The following is a 25,645-nucleotide window of genomic DNA, read 5'->3' on the forward strand; positions in this document are numbered from 1 at the left end:
AAAAGACAAATAACCCAATTAAAAAATGGGCAAAGGATATGAGCAGGCACTTGGATAAAGAAGATATTCAGGTGGCTAACAGACACACGAAGAAATGCTCATGATCATTAGCCATTAGAGAAATGCAAGTCAAAACTACAATGAGATACCATCTCACCCCAACAAGGTTAGCATTAATCCAAAAAACACAAAATAATAAATGCTGGAGACGCTGTGGAGAGACTGAACACTTATACACTGTTGGTGGGAATATAAAATGGTATAACCACTTTGGAAATCGATTTGTGCTTCCTTTAAAAGCTAGAAATAGAAGTACCATACGATCCAGCTATCTCACTCCTTGGAATATATCCTAGAGAAATAAGAGCCATCACATGAATAGATATATGCACACCCATGTTCACTGCAGCACTGCTCACAATAGCAAAAAGATTGAAACAACTTAGGTGCCCATCAGTGGATGAATGGAGAAATAAATTATGGTATATCCACACAATGGGATACTATGCAACGATGAAGAACAACGATGAAGCCGTGAAACATAACATGAGGGAATCTGGAGATCATTATGCTGAGTGAATTTAGTCAGTCACAGAAGGACAAATATTGTATAAAATCACTATTATTAAGAACTCAAGAAAAGGTTTAAACACGGAAGAAAACATTCTTTGATGGTTAAGGAGGGTGGGGAGGGAGGGGGAGGGTTATTTACTAACTAGATAGTAGATAAGAAATTATCTTAGGTGAAGGGAAGGACAGCATGAACTACAGGGGAAGTCAGCACAACTGGACTAAACCAAAGCTAAGAAGTCTCCTGAATCAAACCCTTTGAGGAACAGAGTAGCAGGGGTAGGGGTCTGGGAACCATGCTTTCAGGGGACATCTAGGTCAACTGGCATAACAAAGCTTATTAAGAAAAAGTTCTGCATCCTACTTTGATGAGTGGCGTCTGGGGTCTTAAAAGCTAGCGAATGGCCATCTAAGATGCATCAATTGGTCCCAACCACCTGGAGTAAAAGAGAATGAAGAACACCAAAGACATAAGGAAAGTATTAGCCCAAAAGACAGAAAGGACCACATAAACCAGAGACTTCATCAGCCTGAGACCAGAAGAACTAGATGGTGACTGGCTACCACCAATGACCGCCCTGACAGGGAACACAACAGGGAGTCCTGGATGGAGCAGGAGAAAGGTGGGGTGCAGAACTCAACAGACTTAATGGTTTGACTGAGACTGGAGGAATCCCAGAAAGCATGGCCCCTGGATTCTCTATCAGCCCAGGATTAAAACAATTTCTGAGGCCAACTCTTCACACAGGGATTGGACTGGACTTTGGGACATAAAGTGATACTCGTGAGGAGTGTGCCTCTTATTAGTTCAAGTAGATAGAAGAGACTAAACAGGCGGCTTCTGTCTGGAAGTGAGATAGGAAGGCAGAGACGGTCAGGAGCTGGTTGAATGGACATGGGGAATCAGGGGGGGAAAGGAGGAGTGTGCTGTCACAGTATGGGGAGAGCAATTAGGGTCACATAACAATGTATGTATAAATTTTTGTATGGGAGGCTAACTTGAAACGTAAACTTCATTTAAACTACAACAACAAAAAAAGAAAACCCTATAGAGCACAGTTCTGCTCTGACACACATGGGGTTGCCATGAGTTGGGATCAACTCAACAGCAACTGGGCTAGTATGCCAGGCATGGTACCATTTTCCCTGCACACTTCTTGCAAGATCAGCCCTGGGTAAGGATGGTGAAAGGATAGGGATAGGTGTGGGGGAGGGGTGTCATCATCATCTGTTTTTACACACCAGTCAGAATCAACTCGATGGGAACTCATAGTGCTAAAATACACAAAGAGATCAGGCAAATACAGTATCAATGGACCTAAAAAGAGCTGAGTCATAGAAATGGCATATGATAACAGTAAGATGTCAAATTGGTTGGGAAAGCATGTACTATTTTTAAAAAATGGTCCTGATATAATTGGTCCCCATTTATAGATGCAGGCTCTCTCTAGGACAGGGCAGTGATAACATAATTTGCTATTTTTATTAAAGAACAATTAAATTTATAACTTGTAAATTCCATCTGCTTCTCATGAAAAGGAAAATAATCACATAAGAGTCTTAGGCCCTGAGACTCAGCAGATTTTTGAGTGTCAGCCATAACAGTAATCTTAACATTATCAATAAGTAAACTGACAGCAGATAAGGGTAGCAAACTTAGCCATAGCAGGGAAACAGAGAGAAAAGAGCAAAAACCACTGTATGACACATACCATGTGAGAGCAACATGTTCCTACAAAATATATCTGATCTAGTAATTTATTTCAGTTTTATTAAATAAATGAACAGAGAGTCACACTGTGAAATGAGTTAATATATAAGGTAGCAAAAGAGAAACAGACCTAAGAGTGGATCTATTTTACAACTTTAAAAACAAAAAAAACCTACATGATATTATACAAGTTTTTATAAAAGAAAACTAATAAAGCAAATGATGGTGTCTCTAACAGAGAAAGATAATGGATCTAAGCCTGGATTATAAACAAATACAAAACGAACAATTATGGTTACTCACCCAATTGAGCCTTGCATGGCATTTGCTCTGACACATGTAACAATAACACAATCCTTCTGACGACCCTGGAAGGCATCCACAGTATCTACTTCTGCGGGTCTATTTACAGAAACAAAAACACATTTACTAGAGAAGTTTAAGATAATTATTAAATATACATATTTATACAGCGGTATTTTAAAGAAACTTTTTTTCATGGTCTTTTTTTTTTTATTGAGATACAATTCACATAAAATTCACCATTTTAAAATGTACAAATCAGTGGTTTTTAGTATACTCACAGAACTGTGCAACCATCACTATCTAATTACAGAATATTCCCATCATCACAAAAAGAAAACCCATACCTATTAACAGTTGGTCCCTATTACTCACCCTGACCCCCACCCATCCTTTGGCAATCACTAATCTACTTTCTGTCTCTATGGATTTGCTTATTCTGCACATTTCACATAAATGAAATCATAAACATGTGGCCTTTGGCGTCTCGCTTCTTTCACTTAGCATATTGTTTTTTAAGGTCCATCCAAGTAGTAGCACGCAACAGTACATCATTCCTTTTCATAGATGAATAATACTCCAATATATCCATATGGATATACTACATTTTATTTAGCTATTCATCAGTTGATAGACATTTGACATGTTTCCACTTTTTGGCTATTACAAATAACGCTGCTATGAACATTCATGTACCAGTTTTTGTGTGAACAAGTTTTCAATTCTTTTAAAACTGCTTGATCACATGGTCATTCTGTGTTTAACTTTTCTTGCCGAACTGCCAAACTTTCCTACAGCGACACTATTTTACATTCCTACCAGCAATGTAAGGAATCCTATTTCTCTACATCTTTTTTTAAAATTAAAGCCATCCTGGTGGGTGTGAAGTGGTAGCTCATTGTGGTTCTGATGTGCATTTCCCCAATGACTAATGACATTGAGCATCTTTTCATGTGCTTATTGGCCACTTTTGTATTTTTTCTGGAGAAATGTCTATTCAAGTGATTTTCCCAATTTTTAACTGGGTTTTGTTGTTGCTGAGTTGTAGGAGTTCTTTATATATTCTGATACTAACCCTTATCAGATATAAGATTTGTAAATACTGTCTCCTATTCTGTGGTTTTTTTAACTTTCTTGATAGTGTCCTTTGATGCACAAAACTGTTTAATTTTGATCAAGTCAAATTTACTCATTTTTTCTTTTGCTGCTTGTGTTTTTGATGTACTATCTAAGAAACTATTGCATAATCTTAGGTCATGCTGATTTACACCTATGTTTCCTTCTATGAATTTTATTAGGTCTTTGATCCATTTTGAGTTAGTTTTTGTATATCATGTGAGACAGGTGTCCAAATTCATTCTTTTGCATGTGGATATCCAGTTGTCCCAGCACCATTTGTTGAAAAAGACTATTCTTTCCCTATTAAATGGTCTTGGCACCCTTGTTGAAAATCAACTGGCCATAGGTGTACGGGTTTATTTCTGGACTCTCAATTCTATTCTATTGGTAATATGTCTATCCTTATGGCAGCACAAAACTATCTTGTAGTTAAGTTTTGAGATCGGGAAACATGATTCCTCCAAGTTTGTTCTTTTTAAAGACTGCTTTAGCTATTCAGGGTCCCTCTGCATTTCCATGTGAATTTTAGGATCAGCCTATCCATTTCTGGTTTAAAAAAAAACAGTTGCAATTTTAATAGAGATTGCATTGAATTTGCAGATCAATTTGGGAATATTGCCATCTTAACATTATGAAGCCTTGCAACCATGAATAAAGGCTGTCTTTCCATTTATTTAGGTCTTCTTTAATTTCTTTCAACAATGTTTTCTGGTGTTCAGTGTACAAGTCTTAAAGTCTTACACTTCTTTGGTTAAATTTATTCTTAAGTATTTTATTCTTTTTGATGCTATTGTAAATGGAATTGTTTTCTTAATTGCATTTTCATATTGTTCACTGCTAGTGAATAGAAATACATCTGATTTTTGTACATTAATCTTGTATCCTGTAACTTTGCTGAACTTTTTTTTTCTTTTTTTTTTTTGCGGTGGATTCCTTTAGGGATTTCTATATGTTAGATCATGTCAACTGTATATATAGTTTTATCTTTTTCTTTATAATCTGGGTGCCTTTTATTTCTCTCTCTTGCCTAACTGCCTTGGCTAGAATCTCCAACACAATGCTGAAAAGAAGTAGTGATCATCCTTCCTGATCTTATCATACAAACTTATCATTAGTAAGTCTGATGTCAGCTGAGATTTTCATGTTGCTGTTGTCAGCTGACATCGAGATGATTCAGACTCATGACTACCCCCCTTTATTGGGTTGAGAATGTGTCCTTCTATTCCTTGCTTGTTAAGTGGTTTTATTATGAAAGGGTGTTGGATTCTGTCAAATGCTTTTTCTATATCATAAACTGAAAGGATCATGTGGTTCCCCTCCTCCTTTATTCTATATTAATAGAGTACATTACACTGATTGATTTTCAAATGTTGAACCAACCCTGCATTCCTGGGATAAATCCCACTTGGTCATGGTGTATAATCCTTTTTATATGCTGCTGGATTTGGTTTGCCAGTATTTTGTACAGGACTTTTCCATCTATATTCATAAAGAATATTGGTCCGTAGTTTTCTTGCGATGTCTTTTGTCTGGCTTTGGTATATTGGCCTCAGAATGAGTTAGGAAGTGTTCCCTCCTCCTCTAGTTTTTTGATGAGTTTGAGAAGGATTGGTATTAACGCTTCTTTAAACATTTGGTAGAATTCACCAATGAAGTCATCTGGTCCAGGGTTTTTCTGCTGGAAGATTTTTGGTTACTAATTCAATCTCTTTACTTATTATAAATCTATTCACATTTTCTACTTCTTCAATAATTTTGTGTACTTTGTGTGTTTCTAGGTTATAAAACTTTTGAGTTAAGTGATTTCCAATATTTTATCCTTAATTTTACTGTTGAGGTAAGGAGACAAAACACAATCTTCACTCTATGCACAAAGGCAATACAAGAATTAGAATTCAGATTAACAAGACATGGAACTAAAAGGAAAAGGCCTGGAGAATTTCTTAGTCAATTCCATTGTTAAATGTAATGTTGACGTTCCAATCGCCAGAAGGTACCATTTCTACCGAGGCCACAAGTGTAACCATCTCCTACACAGCACAAGTCTTATGGAAGCCAGTTTCCCAGTCTCCTTGTGCCTTACCAACACCTTACATGGTCTAAGACCACTCCCTAGAGTTAGGTTTCCTCTTCTTCTCTCTTTCCTAACTCTCTTCTTGTTAATGCAACAGAAAAACTGGAAATAAGTGTAAAAATGCCTCACCCTTTTCTATCAAACTCTTTGTCCAAATCCTTCTGAATCATCATCTTCTGAGCCTTGTAATGGGTTATTATGCCAATGTTTCGGAAAGTAACATCCCTTCTTTTGTCTTTAATAAGTTTAATTATTTCCATCACCAATTTTATTTCTTGAACATTAATATATGAGCTAAATAAGATGAAAAACAAACAAACATATCAAAATTAACAGCAGTCTAATTGCCAACTTAAGTTCCACTTTGTTTGTCTTCCATCACAGTAAAGGGCAGGCAGGTAGGTTTCATCATTTATTCAGCCAGCAGTGACTCAAAGAGGCTGCTATAATGACCTTTAATATCATATGTATGAATAAACATGAAAAATAACTGCCCAGTGAAACAGGACGTTGTAGAGACAACAGAGTTTGGAGTCAACCGAGATTCAGGCACCAATTTCTTCATCTGTTAAAGTAGGGATAATAACAGTAGTAACAACAGTATTTACAATAATGAACATGATAATAATAAACAGCTAACAGTAATTACCACCACTCATCTGTCAGTTTGTCGTACTGTGGTGGCTTCTGTTTTGCTATGATGCTGTAAGCTCTGCCCCCAGTATTTAAAATACCAACGTGATCACCCACACTGGACAAGTTTCAGGGGTGCTTCCAGACTAAGACAGTCTAGGAAGAAAGGCCCAGTGATCTACTTCTGAAAACTAGCCAGTGAAAACCTTATGAATCACATAAAAAAACCGTCTGACTGAGTGCTGGAAGATGAGCCCCCAAGGCTGGAAGGCTACATAATAGCCGCAACAATAGACTTAAACATACCAATGATTGTGAAGATAGTGCAGGACCAGGGAACGTTTTGTTCTGTTATACACAAAGCCACCTTAAGTCGGAGTCAACTCGATGGCAACTAACGACTACAACAACATTAACTGAAAATTTACAATGTTCTAAACTCTGAGAAAAGTGCTTTAGATGTATTATCTTCTTTAATTGCCCACCACTGTCTAGGACAAGGCCAGGGCCACCACCACTGGCCGTGTAGACCATGCACTGTACAACTGAGATGCCATCCAAACACACTGAATGGAAAGATGGGGCCGCTACAGTTGAACAACTTGGGGCCCTGCACCAGGCCCATGTCCTTATTGTTCTCCTCGTTGGCCACATATTCTGCACCCCCAAACTCAAGTGGGCTCCTGCTATTCCTGTGATGCAATCTCCCAAATGATGGTGCTCCCTCAATACCATACTGGATCTAAATACATAAACAACAGGGTATGCACTGTACCTGCACCTTTATTCCTGAGCCTACTTTATCTGTCTCACTTTAAAAGCCTTAAATACTCACTATCCTAACTTCATTTACTATAATGACAATCCAGACAGCTAGCCAACTCTTAACATAAGAGCTAAATTTGTATTCCCTCGGACACCTCTCAGGTTAAGTAACTCTGGCCAATATTCCTCTTGTGGCCTTCCATCTCCATAATGTTCTGGTGCTCAACTCTTAATTCTCTGCTCCACCTCCACAGCCCCACTAAAACCTTTTCACTGTGTCTCTGGCATTACAATCCCATGTCAACTCTAATGTATTTTTCACTTATTCACTGAATGCTCCCACTCTCCACCTCTATATCTTAACCAATACCTGATTCTCACCTGAGAACAGCATCTGCTCTGCATCCTTCTCATGATACAAAGGTAGAATTTGTATTTCCTCACACTTGATGATACAGAGGTGGGGGTTTGTATCCGTGCTAACAAATGCTGCCTCCAGACTATTACTCCTCTACTCTCTCACAAGAACCCCTGACCCCTCTGAAGTTTTTACCCTCTAGCAACACTACCATTCCCTTCTGCTGTCATTCCCAGACCACCTGGACACTCTCCCTCATTCACAGTCCAATACCCTGAAAGCACTGTCTACCTTCCACCTCTACTTCCTTACTCCCGTTCACATTTTAATCCAATTTAATCCATACACTTTTCCTCCACAGCACTTAACCTAACTGGATCAACAAATTACCCAGGTGCTTACCTGCTAAATTCTGTCTTCCTTATTAGACTACAATATCCTTGCAATGGGGCTGTGTCTGTTTTACTTCACTGCTGTGATCACAAGTGTTTACCACATGTTAGGTAGTATTATCCCCATTACACATATTTATAAAAAATAAAAAGGCTCAAATACATAAAGAAAGCCATCAGTAATATATGACAAAAAAGGAAAAGTTATCACAACCCAGCTAAATGAAAATGATTGTGCCCTGGCACTAGACAAAGAGGTGTGTACAGAAAATGTTTTTAACATAAATCTGAACAAAATAATGTAAACAATTCTGTGACTATCTCTGGGGATTGAAGAAAGAGAAGAACATACTCATTATCCCGTCTTTCTGAACCATCTCCGACATCAAACACAAGGTAAGGCTGAAATGGCCAGTCTGATGAACATCGATTGGTTTCAGTCACTCTATAAAAAAGCAGCCACCATTCAGAATATGTCTATAGTTATATTTTATTATAATTATCATTTTGTAGGGGAGAGGATTATAGAGAAAGGAAAGGGACTAGAAGAAACTTTTCTTTTACAGATGGGTATTAGTAAAAGGAAAAAAACTGACTTTATTTTTATTTTAGTGTTAGGAATAGTAACCTATCTAGTAATTAAAATGTAACACTATGATTGTAAGTAAGTGATATAACCCACTGTCATCAAGTTGACTCTGACTCACTGCGACCCTACAGGACAAAGCAGAACTGCCCCATTGGGCTTCCTAAGCTATAAATCTTTAGGGAAGCAGAGTGCCACATCTTTCTCCTGCAGAGCAGCTGGTGGATTCAACCTCCATCTTTTGGTTAGCAGCCACGCACTTAACTACTGTGCCACCAGGGCTCCTTACCTACTGTGCCACCAGGGCTCCTTATTAAGTGAAAATAGCAAGCCACAGAACATAAGGAAGTACGGCTCAGTTGTTTTTCAAAAATTTAAAAAGAGAGAAAAAGTAAAAGAAGATATGCACTTAAAAAAGAACCAGAAGGAGATATACCAAAATGTTACCAGTGATTTTTTTTTCCTTTTTTATCTTCATTTGCTACAATAAATATGTACGGCTTGTATAGTTACAGAAAATAATTAATTTAAAAAACCCTGGTGATGTGTGCTTTTCATGACAAGACTTAAGAACACAGTAAAATGGCTATTCTTCCTAAGCAGCTAAACCTACAAATAAAATAAACTAACATGCAATAAATTGAACCAACCTGTTTGTTTTCAAGTTTCTGTTATACACATAATTAGAAGGGAAGAGACATATGTCTGGGTGCATCCTGTATTGAACAGTGAGCTGTAAAACAGGCAGTCTGCCGATCACATTGTGCTCTACGTTCTCCTCCAGCAGCTTGCAGAAGCGAGCCATCATCGACTGGTTATAGCCATATTCCTGTGCTTTCTAAGAGGGGAAAACAAAGCAAGAGCTTCCAAGAATTCATCTATACTTTCCCACTATAAAAACAATTACTGAGTTCTAACATATATATGGCAAGGTTCAGGGGACATAAGATTACTAACCACCAAAGATTCAGACAGTGGAGATGTTTCTGACCCCAATCCTCCAAAAGTCATGTATCCTGAATATAAGGTGAGGAATCTTCTCTTTATTTAGAACATCCATAAACACTTATGAAAGAGATGTTATCTTGAACGACCACAACTGATGCTATTTTGATACTAATAGGTCACCAGAAAGAATCAATAATAAAGGAAGCAAAGAAATGTGACACAGATTTTAACAATTATTTCTAGAGTATGTCCTCACAGCAGAAATGCTGAATGTCATTATAAACAAGCCTTTAAAGAACAATTTATTCATTGATCCATCTAGTATGTACTGAGCACCTACAATTTGGGTACTGAGACTGCTAAGGTAGATACGATCAAGTCTTACAGTCTCTAGTGGTAGAGAGAGACAACCTACTTACTAAACTGATTTAAAAAATCCCAGTTATGGGTTACAATCTGCAATTTGAAAAACACCCAACTATAAAAGACAAACGAAAAAAACTGTCTTAATGTTCTGACAGTTGTATCTTGGTTTATCATTTTCAGTGACAGCATCATACAATGATTCAAAAAGCATTATATCTTAAAATAATCTAAAACTAAAAATGTGCTCTAGAAACCGCACTAAGATGACTGAGTGATGTTGAAGATAACGGCATCAAAGACATATGTGCATAGTTCGAATAAGCTCATTTCACAAAATGCGAGTAGAAACAAAAGCACTATTTCTTAATATATACATTATTTATGATTTTAAATAAGTATGTAAAACTAAGAAAGATAAATATCAGTAGCCATTTGACCATTTCCTTTACATCCTCAAAAGTTTTATCTATTCAGTTAGCCAAACCTAGTTTTGAATCTTCTCGTTGGGGAAAAAGAAAAGGGACTTATACAAAACAAAACTTTACACATATACATAAACATGTACATAAACCTCATAACCATCTGACATACCATATTTTAATAACTTATTTATTTACTGTTACCCACTAAAATGTAAGCTCCATGAAGCCAGGAATTTTTATCTGTTTTCTTTACTGTAATAACCCCAGCACCCAGATTAGTGCCTGAATTAGTCTGGCACTCAATAAATATAGACTGAAAAAATGAAAAATGAATACCCAAATACCCAGAAAAATCAAATTTCTTAAAATACTCATTAAGCTGTTCACAGTAATTATCCCTAGAAACAGATGGTTAGAAAAGTGTTAAGAAAATTAACTTCGTAATTACTTTCTGTAATTTTCTCAATAAGCCTGTATTATTTTTGCAGTAATTTTAAAACATTAATTGATTTTTCCCATTTTTGCTGCTTTTATCAATCACCAAAGTAACAAATAAAGTTGAGAGCCATCAGCAATCCTTTTTCTCTAGAGGCTGAGGCTCTCTTCGGTAAATTTTTGAAATACTGTATTATTTAAAGAAATGCAATATACAGTTCATTCTTCACCATCCTCCATGAACAAAGTTACCCACAGCAATGCTTTCTTACAGACACAAGTCTTCCCACAGCAAGTGGTATGCTTCTGAGCTACATATGATTTATACATGTGCTCAGATGTCACACAAAGAACTACATTATCATTCTGAGTAATTCCAAAGTCAATAAAGACAACAAAAATAAAAATGCTTCTAAAATGATAGTTTCTCTGGGACTGTTTATGCAACTACTTCTCTATATTGGTACAGATAATCAATGTAGCAGTAAAGAACACAAATTTTATTAAATTTCGAACCACGATTTAGGTTTATTCAAATGACCCAAAACATCTACTCAATCTTGAGTCTGACGTGCACTTCGACAAGCCATCTTCAGTGGGATTAAAAAAAAAATAATAACAAAGTGAAGTGGATCACAATGTAACTAAGGGCTTATCTTCCCGGAGTTTCTAATTAATTCCTTTTCTTTTCCTGTCACCTTCACCTTCAGAAAACGTGAGGAGCAGAGAAATTTTCTTGTACTACAGGATACTAAAATTGGAAATGCACTTCAAAAAGAATTTCTCTTTATAATGTCTTCCTCATATGTGTGCCTGATTAAGTATAAGCCAGAAGGCTGGGGTTCCTTTCCTTGCTTTTAAAGTTTTTCTTTTATTATTGTTTTAGTGTTTGTATTATTAAAGTAAGTCAGAGACAGTCCGTTAAAATATCCGGACACCATCTTTCTCAAAGGAAAGGCCTAAGGCAGACAGCCTCTGGTCTCCAACACTTAACACTGTTCTTGCCATACAGATTCACACAAGTACAATTATGAATAAAGGTACATTTTCAGAGATTTTTTTTTTTTTTACTAATGAAGACTCAGTGCTTCTCTTCTCTCATTCCCTATTTCTCCCTCCAAATAGAAGCTGATAATCCTAAAAAGACTACTCCTATCCTTGAAAACAAAAAGCCCCTTCCACTTTAAGGCAATATGAATATAAAATAAACTTACCATAGAAATGACCGTGGGAGGGAGCTGTTTAGGATCTCCTACCAGGATAAGCTTGTTGCAACGATGGATGAGCGGAGTAAGAGTCTCAATTTCACAAGACTGTCCAGCCTTGGTAAGAAATATGGAAAGGAGAAATTACTCTTGATTATCTTAGCTATTAGTTTATCCACATACGGTTTACGTAATTCATAAAAGTTCTAACTATTCAGAAAAGTACCATACTTCTGTTTCTGCACCAAATTATCAAAATAAGAATTTTTGCTGGTTAGAAAACAAACAACAAAAACACCTCTACGCAGCACAATTTAAAAAACAAAGATATATTTTGAAGTCAGCCACTACTTGGTTCCAACTACTACTTGGGCACTAGCCGCAAATTAGAAGGCCTTATATATCTTCAATTTGTGCTCTTTGTTCAGCTGGGCAAGAGCCTGATGGAACATTTTCTCCTCTAGAAAACAGAACTTGTCTCTGAAGTTCAGAAATCATAATAGGTGTGACTGTATAAACCACTCCCCCCACATCAAATCATTCTTCCTTGTTCATCAGTCTGTGCCGTAGAGTCAATTCCGACTCATAGCAACCCTACAGGACAGAGTAGAACTGACCCATAGGGTTTCCAAGGAGTGGCTGGTGGATTCAAACTGCTGACCTTTTGGTTAGCAGCTGAGCTCTTAACCACTTCACCACCAAGGCTCCTCAGTAGGCCTCTTCAATCACAAGAGTCAAGTTTCTCTTCAATTCAATGACATTTCCTTCAATTATTTCATCATTTCTACTTTTTCTGTTCTTTCATTCTGGTGGATATTGGGACTTCGATCTCCTGGATCAATTTGGCAAATATTTTCCACTTCCTCTGTCTTCTGGCTCTACATTCTGACAAACAGTAGGTAGCCAATAACCAATAACTCAATGAATAAAACCGGAATCAGGGATGTTAAGATGAAAATACTGTGGCTCAGAGGTGTCAAAAATTATATTAAAACTGTTTCAAAGGTTGTGAATTGCTTATTACTGGAGATGTTCCAAACTAGGTCTAGATAATCACTTGGCAGGGATTTTGTTAGCAGCAATCAAGCATCCTTAGAATCCTAATACTGGTAAAGTAATTTTAAATTAACTGTGATGAGTTATTAGTAGCATATTTCAACATAAGAGAACACACAGGTATTGGCAGGTAAAAATAAGATGCAAAAGAAAAATATTATCGACATCTCCGCAGTCACAATTCATCTATGACTTACTCCTTACAGTGTTAGTTAAAGATGTATGGCCGACTGCTCACTGACCTCATCAACAATGACACAACTGAACGGAACACCCCCTTGCCCACGAAAAGCAGACTCAAGTAGTAAACCACCACTTGTGCTCAATGTGCAGCAGATGACATGGGACTCTAAGATGATGATACTCTGTGTTTTCTGTGGGCGTCCTTGAACCTAAGAGAATAAATAAAAGTTAATATTTAGTTATACATATATTCTTACTATGATATGCCTGTTTTTATTATAAAACATCCAGCATTTATTATGTGACAGAATAATATTCAGTAACAGAGGAAAAGCTCACACGCAGAAAACAGCAGAAACATTCAACATAATCAGAAATCACCATAAAGAACACTGTGCTTTGCAGTCTAAGCTGAGAACATGATTTAAGCACATTAAAAAAAATTTATTCAGGGTTTGATCTGGTCAAAATAGACTATAATTCTTTTTGTAGCCAGATGTATTTAGATAGGTATCAGAATAAGTAGAGATCCCCAATTAATTCTACTGAGTAGTAAACAAATATCTGAGTAAAAGCTAGGGTTAGAACTAAGCTTGAATGTACATTTTCTTCTATTAATTTTTAAAGTATATAGTGTTGTTCTTTCTTTTATAAAGTCTAATACCAACAAAATTATCTGTGGACCTTTCTACCTCCACATTAAGAAAAACAACACTGGTCTGTTTCTATAACGAAATATACTGTGATAGAGCCACACGATGTGAATGACACCTCACAATGTATACAATTTAATGTTCAAACTAAAAGCTGAGTTTATTATTAGTCAATTTGCCTATTTCTGCTACTGAAAAGTGGTAGTGATTCATCCCTGCACATATGATATACTCAACCATGAACTCCAAGGCATATATGTGAGCTTTAGGAAGAGGGTGGCAACTGTGGCCCTCTAGTGCTCACACACTAAAGCTTTGACAAACACCCCTTCAGCAATCTAGTGAGTTAAACTACCAAGGCACAATTAAGTCAATGGCCCACAGAACACATGTGGTAACACATATGATGAGTACATAAAACTTGTGAACATGGACTTCATCTTTAAACTCCCAAAAATTCATTCTGGGCTTGGTTTAAAATTTTAGTAAAAAGCTTTCCACTGAATTTTTAGTTTAAATAAACTGTCAGTGGAAATATACATTAAATTCTACTTTATTTTGCTACATACCCATTAGGGGGGAAAAAAAAAAAACGGTTGCCATAGAGTCAACGCTCACTCATAGTGACCCTATAGGACAGAGCAGAAGTGCCCCACAGGGTTTCCAAGGAGTGGTTGGTGGATCAGAACTGCTGACCTTTTGGTTAGCAGTCAACCACTTAACCACTGTGCCACCAGGGCTCCACAGAGAAGGCTAATAATATATTCAAGAGAAAATCCCAACTTAAAAATACTAATATGGTTACCAGTTGGATAGTACCCTTTCGCCCTGACTCCTGCTTGTTCTGATGAGAGCAGCATTCTAGTGATCAGAATATACATCTGACTCATCCCAGCTTCCATCAGTCTAAATGTTGATTTTGTTACTTCTATACCCAAAGAATACTGGGAGAAAAGTTATACATGTTATAGAAGAATTCTTATAATCAAAAACAAGAACAAAGAGTTTATGCTTTAAATTAAGAATTGCAAAAAAAGAGCTTATCCTCTCCTGTGCCAAGCCCCATCACTGTCATGTGACTTGAATCCACATACATGTGATTTTCTTTCTTCCTTTTAAATAGGGAAAACACCTGCAAACCTATTTTCATTAACTCTTCATTTGTTCATAATTACCAGAGGAAAAAACTGTTTTTTGCAGTGGGGGGCAAGGGAGACGGAGCACCTAAGAAGTGGGTTTTTAGAATACCCAGTCTTAAAAGAGGAAAAACATAATTTATAATCACTTCTTTCTTGTAAATCTCAGGTGGTAGTTAAGAATCCATTTGTAGGCTGAAATTTTATGTTTGAAATTTTTCATAATAAAAAGTTTTAAAAACATAATTGAGAAAAGTACATAGGATGTCTAAATCATGTCATAATTAAAAAAAAAAGAAAATGTTATAGGTGAACTACTTACCTCTTTAATTTTGGAAGCAAGTTCCTGCCTTTCTTTTGAAACTTTGGCAATTTTTTCATCTAATTCTTGTCTCTGGAAAAAATTTGGATGTCATTATTAAAACTAAGCTAAGCATTTTAAAACACTTTCTAATGGACTGCTCCCATTTCAAAAGAGTGAGTCTATATTTTCAATTAATGAAAAGCTTATTATTATCATAGTGGAGTCCTGAAAGACCTTCTGTATCACTGAATTACGACTCAGGTCCAGTGGACTGAGTGGATGCTATTTCTATTTGCTTAGCATTCCAACCTTTCGGTAATTATTCCACCACTAATTTCCAAGTGGTTCAAATGAGGTTGTCAGTCATACCCCAGCTTTTTCTCCAGCCACAGTGATGGGTATATAATACAGGCTAGGCAAGTCTTAAAAACAGAGACTGGACCAGCTTGCCCACGCCTGGAATAATCACTTCTTCCTTGGAATTAACGTATGGATGTGAGGAGAGAAAACTTTTCTTCCTCTGGGGTTTGTAAGCTGCGATGGTGGAGCCTAGAGATGTTGGCACTCATCTTCTCCTGGAGAAGAAACAGCTGACACACAGAGAAAAACCAGTTACAGGGAGGAGAAATGACATCATCTGAGCCTCTGGATCCAGTCATGCTGAAGCTAGTCCACTCCTGGTTCTTCTAGTTATGTAAGCCAATAAATACCTTTTTTGACTAACCTAATTTGAATTGGATTTCTTTAACTTGCAACTGAACGAGGACTAATAAATTCTGTATAGGTATAATATAAAGCAGGGATGAGTACACTATAGCCTATGGGCCAAATTCAACCTACTGTTTTTGTACATAAATTTGTACTGAAACCAGACACATCCATTTGTTCATGTACTGTCTATGGCTACTTTCGTCCTACAATAGCAGAACTGAGTAGATGCTACAGACAACAGATGGTCTACAAAGCCGAAAATATTACTGTCTTGCCTTTTACAAAAAAAGTTTGTTAACCCTTGATGTAAGCCATACTACTTTATTATACCAAATTAAAAATTGGTTATATACATTTTTGTACATGAATTATGCCACTCCCAATAAAAGTATGGTATCAATAAGTTTGTATACCTGAGTTATTATTTAAAGAACACTAATCAAAAAATATTTATTTACCTGTACTTCCCTTCCACCTCGGCACAAAGCACGCTGGCGGGAAAGTTCATCTAGTTGATGATCTAAAAACTCTTTTCTTTTATGCATCTCCTGAACATGACAAGGTAAGTCCTTTTCTAAAGAAATAAGAATAAAAATAAATTATATGCCAATTCTAACAAACTCACACACACATGCACAATGTGAAGAAAAACTAGTTCCCAAAGCTAGACTATCTCTAGGGTGTCCAAATTACCTTTAAAATCCAAGTCACTGTCTACCATAAAAAAAAAGAGAGATTGTTAATATGTACCTTACTCAGTACTTACTCATTCTGTGGTTAACTTGGCTGTCCAAACTGAATTTTAGGACTTCATTATTAATAGACTTTTCTGGCCCCAGTCGTACTAAATTTATATCTCCACAGTTTCCTATTGATAAAATTACACATAAAGATTAATAAGGACTCTATCAATCCTGTCTCTGTACATAGTATCTTTCTCTAAACAAATACACTCACAATCAGAGAAGGGAGCTAATGTGAACTAGTAACTAGATATCAGGAACTCCACTAGGAGTTTCTCATACATTATTTCATATATTCCTCATAACAACCTTATAAGGCAAGTATTTATCATTTCTACCTAATAAAAACTAGTGAGAACACATAAATAATACACAGCTGAATTGAAATTCTATTATACTGATGTTTTTCACACTGTATTCTAGAACATTCCATAGTAAAATATATTTGGGAAATGCCAAGTTAAAATAAAACAGGTTAGTGTTTATTCGCACTTATCCCAATCTGACTCATCACATAGTTATTTGTTTACTGTCTATCTCCCTCCACTGGAATGTTAAGTCCCATTAAGAACATGGGTTTTGTTTTGGTCACTGCCTAGAACAGTGCCTGGCACATAGTAAGTACAATAAATAAATGCTGAATGAATGAATAGTTTATTTATACAGGTATCTACAGCACAGCTATGATCCTAGTCAGCTCATTCTTCTAAATTTGAGGCCATCTTCTCTGGTCAACATTTACTTGAGGGTCTCAAAACTGCTAACTGACTTGATTTGTGTTTCCACCAAAAAGATGGATCCTATTACCTGGAAACCCTCCCACTATAAACATCTAGAAATGCTCTATAAATTATAACAACATCCTTTAAATCTCAGGACTTAGCTCATAAAAATGTAAGAGAAATTCTTAGGGGCTAAAAACAACGAGGAAGATAAAAACCAGAGGTGAAAACCCCTGAGCTGCTGTGACTTCCCGGAGGAGACAGAGTAAGGGGTGAAGGTCGGTCATTGTGGAGGGGCCTACATGTTTTTTGTTTTGCTTTGCTTTTTAAAATCAACATTACTGAGGTATCATTTACATTTGATAAAATGTAGAGATTCTTAAGTCCTTAGTGCTATGAGTTTGACACATGTCTACATCAGCAAAACCATCAATCCAATCAAGATGTTGAAATTTCCAAAATAAGAGCTTGGCTTTCTATGCCCACCAGAAAGCAAAGGGGTCTGGCAGAGGTGGAGAGACAAAAAAAAGAAGTGTATCTATCTTGGCCTGGGCTCAGTTGGTAAAAAATAAATTCTCCTCTGGGACCTTCCAACCACAGGCCTGTGCTACACATGGAGTTAGGGCATAAATATATAATTCAGAGAATGAAAAAGGGGACCCAACCATAAATACAGTTGGAATTAAAAAAATGAGAATACAATGCACAACTTTACATCAATATATCTGAAGACCTAAGATGAAGTAGCCATTTTTCTTAAAAGATATGAATTAGCAAAACTCAGACAAAAACAGAAAACTTCAATAGATCTATAACCATTAAGGAAATTTAAACAGTAGGTAAAGAACTGCCCATCTATCAAAAAAACAACACTAATAAATTCAGAAGGCTGTAACTATAGCAAGTTAACTCAACCTGCAAGAAACAAACCGTCTTAAACAAAACATTTCAGAAAATTTCTCCAACTCATTTTTTAAAGTCTGTGTAACCTCGATACTAAAACTAGACAAAGATATTATGACAAAGAAAAATTATAGGCTGTCCTCATTAATAACATGGGACCAACCTGGGCTTATTTTAGGAATAAAAGATGTTTTCAGATTAGAAAAGCGTTGTAATTTACCACATTAACAAATTAATGAAGAAAAATGTCACTACCATTTCAATGGATAAAAAGAAAAAAAGCACGCAACAGAATTCCACACACACACGCACGCACACACACACACGACCAGTGTTTACACAAATGCTTGTTATGGATTGAACTGTGTCCCCCAAAAGTATGTGTTGTAAATTCTAACCCCTATACCTGTGGTTCGGAAACCCTGGTGGCGCAGTGGTTAAGAGTTCAGCTGCTAAACAAAAGGTGGCAGTCTGAATCCACTAGGTGCTCCTTGGAAACCCTATAGGGCAGTTCTACTCTGTCCTATAAGGTCACAATGGGTGGTGGGTGGTGATATCTGTGGTTATAATCACATTTGGAAATGGGTTTTCTTTGTTATGTTAACCCAGCAGTATTAGTGTAGGGTGTGTTTTAAGTCAATCTCTTTTGAGACATAAAAGAGCAGATTAAGCAAGGAAGCAGAGATGGGGGAAGACAGATGCTATGCCACATGAAGATCACCAAGGAGCCAAGGCTGTAAAGAAACAAGGACCTTCCCCCAAAGCCAAAAGACAGAGAGAAAGCCTTCCCCTAGAGCTGGCGTCCTGAATTCAGACTTCTAGTCTTGTAAACTATGAGAAAATAAATTTGTTTCTTAAAGCCACCCACTTGTGGTATTCCTGTTATAGCCAAAAAAACGCGTTGCTACTGAGTGGATTCTGACTCACAGCGACCCTACAGGACAGAGCAGAACTGCTCCATAGGGTTTCCAAGGAGCAGCTGGAGGATTCAAACTGCCGACCTTTCGGTTAGCAGCCGAATTCTTAACCACTGTACCTAACTAAGACAGAATTTGATACCAGAGACTGGGGTGCTGCTCTAATAAATACCTAAAATGTGGAAGTAGCTTTGGAATTGAGCAATGGGTAGAGGCTGGAAGACTTAAGATGCTGAAAAGTAAAAACCAGACTGCCTTGAAGAGACTGTTGGTAGAATTATGGACGTCAAAGGCAATTCTGGTGAGGGCTCAGAAGGAAGTGAGGAAAGTCACAGAGAAAGTCACTATCATCTTAGTGAATACATACAGCGCTGTCTACAGAATGTTGCTAGAAATATGGACATTAAATGTGCTTCTAGTGAGGGTTTTAAAGGAAATGCCAAACGTAACTGGACAATGGAGTAATGGCGATGCTTTCTATGCAGTGGCAAAGAACTTGTCTGAATTATACTCAAATGTTTGGTGGAACGTAGAGGTTGTTAAGTGATGAACTTGTATATTTGAGATGGGAAGCAGGGCTATCTTGGTTTCAAAGGCTGGAGACTCTGTCTCCTGGATCTCAAAGGTGGAGCTACAGCCTCCTAGGTTTCAAAGGATGGAATAAGGTTTCCTAGGTTTCAAAGAGTCAGATCCTCACCAACGCGGTGCTGAAGTGTAGGGCTGCCTTTCAGGCGTGCCAAGAGGATGGAGCCTCTGCTCAAAGCTGAGGAGGTGGGGCTACCATGCCCAAGGGGCAGAAGAATGGGGTCTCCTGGGGCCAAGGGATTGCCACTCAGATGTACTAGAATGGGGCTGCCCAAAGCCAAGGGAGCAGAGTTGCCATTCCAATGGGCCTAGAAGGTGTGGCTAGAGCCCAGGGCCAAGGGACCTCCACCCAGAATACAGATAGCATGGCCAACACCCAGAGTTTGAAGGGCACAGCTAGGCCAAGATGGTCTCAGAGAACAGGATTATTCTCCAGCCTTGAGAGTTTGTACTTGTTCTGCTGGATTTTGGACTTGCTTACTGCCCATTATTCGTTCTTTCCCTCTAATTTCTCCCATTTGTAATGGAAATATCTAACTTGTGCCTGCTCTACCATTGTACTCTGGAAGCAGATAATTTGTATTCTAGATTTCACAGGTTCACAAATGAAGAGGAATTTTGCCACGGAATGGAATACGCCTTAAATCTCACCCATATTTGATTTAGATGATTCAGAAGATGCGATTTTGGACTTGGAGATGATTTAAGATTTTGGGATAATGTGATGGGCTGAATGTGTTTTGCATATGGGAAGGACGTGAATTTTGGGGGCCAAAGGGTGGAATGTTATGGATCGAATTGTGCCTCCCCAAAAAAATATGCGTTATAAACCCTAAGTCCTATACTTATAGTCATAATCACATTTGGGAGTGGGTTTTCCTTGTTATGTTAGTAGGGTATGTCTTAAATCAATCTCTTTTGAGACATAAAAGATTAAGCAAGGAAGCAGAGATGGGGAAAGACAGATACCATGCCACATGAAGATCACCAAGGCGCCAAGGCTGAAAAGAGACACGGACCTTCCCCCAGAGCCAACAGAGATAGAAAGCCTTCCCCTAGAGCCAGCACCCTGAATTCAGACTTTTAGCCTCCTAAACTGTGAGAAAAGGAGCCCTGGTGGTGCAATGGTTACGTGCTTGGCTGCTAACCGAAAGGTCGATGGCTCCAACCTACTAACTGCTCCACTAAAGAAAAGACCTGGTGATCTGCTCCTGTAAAGATTACAGCCTAGGCAACTCTATGGGACAGTTCTGCTTTGTCACACTTGGTCGCTATGTGTTGGAATCAGCTCGATGGCACACAACAACAAACTGCGGAAATAAACTTCTATTTGTTAAAGCCACCCACTTGTGGTATTTCTGTTATTGCAGCACTAGATAACTAAGACAACGCTTTTGACTTTAAACTACAGCATGAAGTACATTCATATCGACATCCAGTACACAGACACATGCCTACACACACACCTCACAACTGAAACAAGTTTCACAAAACAATGCTTACCCATATTATCTTCAATGCACTCTGGTCTATTTTCTTCTATTCTACTTTATCTAAAATGTTTAAGTATGCTGGCTGTGGTCTCCCTAAACGGATTTTATAATCCACTATTTGATCACAACCCACAATTTGAAAAGTACTACCCTATAAAGCTGCATGTAAACACAAGATACATAAATTACAATGTAGGGCTTTCGTGTATTCCTTTTACTGTCAACTGTTGTATAGTATTACGTAGTACAATTCACTTATCCAAAGCAGTGAACATTTTTATACCTGCACTGAAGAAATATGCATGTATTCACTGCAACATGGTTTACAATTGGAAACAACCTAAATTTCTATCAATGGATAATGAATAAATTGTGCATACATACAATAAAATACCATATAGTAGTTAATATGAATGATTTCGGTTGTACATAAAATCACGAATCTTACAAACGTGATGGTGAATGGAAAAAGCAAGTTGCAGACTCTAAGTTTTAAGATGCAAATGAATTCTCTAGGCAGGTGATACATATGTAAGAAAAATGAAACACATGTATGGTCCCCTAGAATAAAGATGCCATGTCCCAGCCTCCCTTGTAACTGAGTATGGGCATGTGAATAAGTTTTGGGCAAGAAGAAATAAGCCAAAAGGGCCTTTGGCAGCATCTAGGAATCTAAATGGCTAATATGTTCCCTTTGCCCCCTCTTCATCTTCCTCATGCTTGCTCTTTCTCATGCTTGCTAGATGTGATTACTGGAGCTGGAGCAGCCATCTCTGACTATGAGGTACACACTAAGGAATGGAGGTCATAGACAGTGGAGCAACAAGCTAGAAGGAGCCTGAGTCTCTGAAGACTCTCTGGAGCAGAGTCACCATACCAGTCCTGGTCTGCCTACCGTCTACCTCTGGACTTTTGAGTAAGAAAGAAATTATTATTATATTTAAGCCACTGTATCTAAAGTCTCTTTTGTAGCTGAATCTAATCCTAACTGATAAACAGCATTGTCAGGTATCCCCAAGGAAAATAAAATTTGTTGGGGAAGACAAGATATACGCATTTGGAAAAATAGTCTAATACAAAGCTATAACCATACCACCAAATATGGGTGATATGAAGAGTAGATTTTTTAAGATTAAGTAAACAAATTATTTAACATCTTCACTCAAAGTATCTTGAATCATCTGTGGTGATGCTCTTCACCATTATATAAATTCTACTGAAAAGTTTTTTTACTCCTATAGTATTTAACATTTCTACTCCTCGGTTTCCCTACTTATAAAATGTAGATAGGATTATTTAATCTCTCTCTCACAGGATTATTTTGAGGATTACTGACATACAATAAACACTCAATAACTATTATTGTTTTTATTATTTTTAATAAGTCAATGTTTATTGAAAGTCTTATCTTTTACCATCTACTAATGCTTCTAGTTTTACAACACTAAATACCTACTGAGCACTAATTGAGTGTCAAGTATTGCCCTCATGGAACTTACAATCTAGCTACACTGAACTATCTGAAGTTCTCTTGCCTCTGATCCTTCTTATTTATGGTAACATCTGCTGGAGTATCCTTCCACCTTACTTCCCATGGCTAACTCCTTATTGCTCTTCAGTTTTCATCTTAGACATTATTTCCTCCAAAAGCCTTCCCTAACCCATACATGACTGAATCAAGGGCCCCTCTCAGGTGTTCTGAAGGCGTGTCATGTTTTAACCATATTATAGAACTTATCACTCTATACCATAATTGTCCAATGACCTGTCTACTTCCCTCATTAGACTGCACATTTCCTTCAAGTCCAGGACCATGTTTTTGTTCTCTGTTGAAACCTCAGGACCTAGCACAGTGCCTGGCACAGAGTAAATCCATCTATAAGTACATACGGGCTACAACTCCAAGCAGAAGTTACTATCAGGATTCAAAGCTGCCCATGCTAAATACTGAAAACAAAAATCAAATTAAAAGCCTGCATAAGGATCATACCCAAAGGATTCTTCTTGTCTTTACATTTTTCCTTGAATTCGAGGATAATTTTTTTCATAAGTTCATCAACAGCTGCATTGGAAGGCGCACAAACAAGAACACGGTTTTGTTTGATTTTGGCATTGGAGTTTTCATCTGAATGTCCCTTTCTCTGGTTCTAGAATTTGCCACACACATACAAAACAAAAACAAAATACTGATGAGCTCTATTATGTAGTTTTAAAGTTAGTCTCTACTTCCATGTATGCTGAAAAGTTTCCACTATAGTTAAAAATAAGTAAAAGAACCTCCATCATTAAAATTACTCTGGCATAAAATTTTACTGTTAACTACTCTGAGTCTTACCTTACTATCCACTTAACTTAATCAATACTCAATCCAACCAAAATGCAACCCAAGAATACATTCAAGATGGTTTACTGGCATTAGTTGGGACCTAATAATAAAATAAGACCATTCTAGCCCTTAGGATTAGTTTCACATGAGATAGTGTTTTCTGCTCTTCCTACTTCTTACAACCTTCCCTCCCTTTGCACCCCTTTCTCTAATACAGTTCCACACAATAACAATATAAAAAATAAACACAAAACTGAAAGGAAAGAAGAATTTTAATACTTAATTATATATGCCAGTTAATTCAAGTATGTAAAACAAAGCAACGTATTCAATTAACAGCTGCAAGGCCCTCACTCATACTCTACCTCTGTCAGTAGGCGGTATAGAAGGCCAACAATAGTTTTTGATTTTCCTGTTCCAGGTGGTCCATGAATCAGACAGATTTTGGCAACTGACGGTGACTGTTTCACCATCGTATACGCAGTTTCTATTGCTTTCTTTTGGTCTTCATTGAAATCTCTTAAGTAGGTTATCTACAAAAAAGGCATTAATGAGATTGAGTTGTTTTTTGTGTACTGGCACAAGAAAGGAAGATAATAAAAATATCATTTGAATTTCTTCTAATCTATACCAGCCAGCAGCTTTGGTTTTGATCAGGTAACACTCTGAAGTGATCTTTAATCTAAGAGCTACTTTCACTACCAGAAGGAAAACTAATTATTTACAAGTATCTGCATGCTTTTTAGTCCACTTTACAAATACTACAACTGTATTTTTGTTTGTAATTCTTACAAAGAAGATCACAACAAATTATATTTACTTCTATAATTTTCTTCTAATTATTCTCTGATTCTATTTTAATTCCTTCCTTCAACTCTACAAACTAATATTCTAAAACTATTCTTTCCTACTGAATCTAAACCTCAGTTTCACTTACAAGCTAGGTCACTAAACTCCTAACCTCTGTAAGCCTCAGCCTTTGTCATCCATTAAACCTGGGATTCTTTAAAGTGTGAGAACTCAATGAGATAATGCACACGAAAGCCCTAAGCACATAGTAAACTAAAACCCTTTGCCATCTAATTGATTCTGACTCATGGTGATCCCATGTGTTACACAGTACAACTGAGAGTTCCACAGGATTTTCCTGGCTGTAATCTTTTGTGGAAGCAGATCACCAGGCCTTTCTTCCATGGTGACACTGGGTGGGTTCAAACCGTCAACCTTTTAGTTAGTAGCCAAGAGCAAACCATTTGCGCCACCCAGGCACCTATTATTAGCAAACAGTAAGAGTTAAAAAAAAAAATTAGGTTCCTTTGCCTTTTTCTATGTTAATTTCCTGGAGCTCATATACAGCTCCTACAATGAGAAATAAATGTTGATACAAAATGACAACTTCATCTTTGCATTTGCAACATTACGTATCAATTCAAATGCAAAATAAATCCATTAAACCTACTCCTACTCCTGAATTTTAATAACCTAACAAACATTTAAGTGGGATGCTGATCTAACATTTTAATGTTGTTCTTCAAGCATACTTTCAATTCTTTACTGTACTGAACTGCTCTCCTGAGGTTAAGCTAACCTAATTATATACTTTGCAATATTAAAGGCATACACACTTTAAAGAAAACTAAGCACTGTAACAACATCACAGTGCATTCACAGTGAATGTCTTTGTTGTAGACACACAGGAGTATGTAGTAGCTAAAAATATGGTGTTTTAATATTCTGACATGAAATTTTATGACTTTTCCTGGTATCATATAATCATTACTCACAATTCTCTCAGACGCTGTAGTTAGTAAATCTTTTGTACAAAAGTCCATGGGGTTTGGATTCAGAACAGCTCTGGCCAGTTGGTTCCGACCACTCAACAGAGACATGGCTTTTAACATCCTTTGTGTAGTTACCAGAGAACTGATTACAATGCATTTCACAAGTTCATTTAAACTGACCGGCAAACTGTCTTGAGTCTGGATGGCAACAGAATACTCAGATCTCCCATTACGCACTATTATCA

At 37.1% G+C, this 25,645-nt stretch overlaps 1 protein-coding gene across 9 annotated transcripts in view; it reads right to left on the reverse strand.

Annotated features, from left to right (window-relative positions):
- SETX (senataxin) overlaps positions 1–25,645 on the reverse strand; it is an 86,533-nt gene that overhangs the window by 9,827 nt on the left and 51,061 nt on the right. For 8 of the 9 annotated variants that reach the window (XM_023730827.1, XM_023730828.1, XM_023730829.1 and 5 more), the window contains 12 exons: positions 25,404–25,636; positions 23,985–24,152; positions 23,284–23,440; positions 16,697–16,798; positions 16,389–16,504; positions 15,238–15,309; positions 13,186–13,335; positions 11,897–12,004; positions 9,162–9,349; positions 8,278–8,370; positions 5,907–6,071; positions 2,585–2,683 (listed from right to left, as the gene is read on the reverse strand). In XM_023730827.1, coding sequence (XP_023586595.1) covers positions 2,585–2,683; positions 5,907–6,071; positions 8,278–8,370; positions 9,162–9,349; positions 11,897–12,004; positions 13,186–13,335; positions 15,238–15,309; positions 16,389–16,504; positions 16,697–16,798; positions 23,284–23,440; positions 23,985–24,152; positions 25,404–25,636 — 1,651 coding nt within the window. Of the gene's footprint in view, positions 1–2,584; positions 2,684–4,603; positions 5,379–5,906; positions 6,072–8,277; positions 8,371–9,161; positions 9,350–11,896; positions 12,005–13,185; positions 13,336–15,237; positions 15,310–16,388; positions 16,505–16,696; positions 16,799–23,283; positions 23,441–23,984; positions 24,153–25,403; positions 25,637–25,645 lie in introns of those variants that run through there. The other variant, XM_023730832.1, reaches the window with a different exon arrangement.

The sequence above is a fragment of the Trichechus manatus genome, unplaced genomic scaffold (assembly GCF_000243295.1).
Source record: "Trichechus manatus latirostris isolate Lorelei unplaced genomic scaffold, TriManLat1.0 scaffold00038, whole genome shotgun sequence".
Classification (NCBI taxonomy): domain Eukaryota; kingdom Metazoa; phylum Chordata; class Mammalia; order Sirenia; family Trichechidae; genus Trichechus; species Trichechus manatus.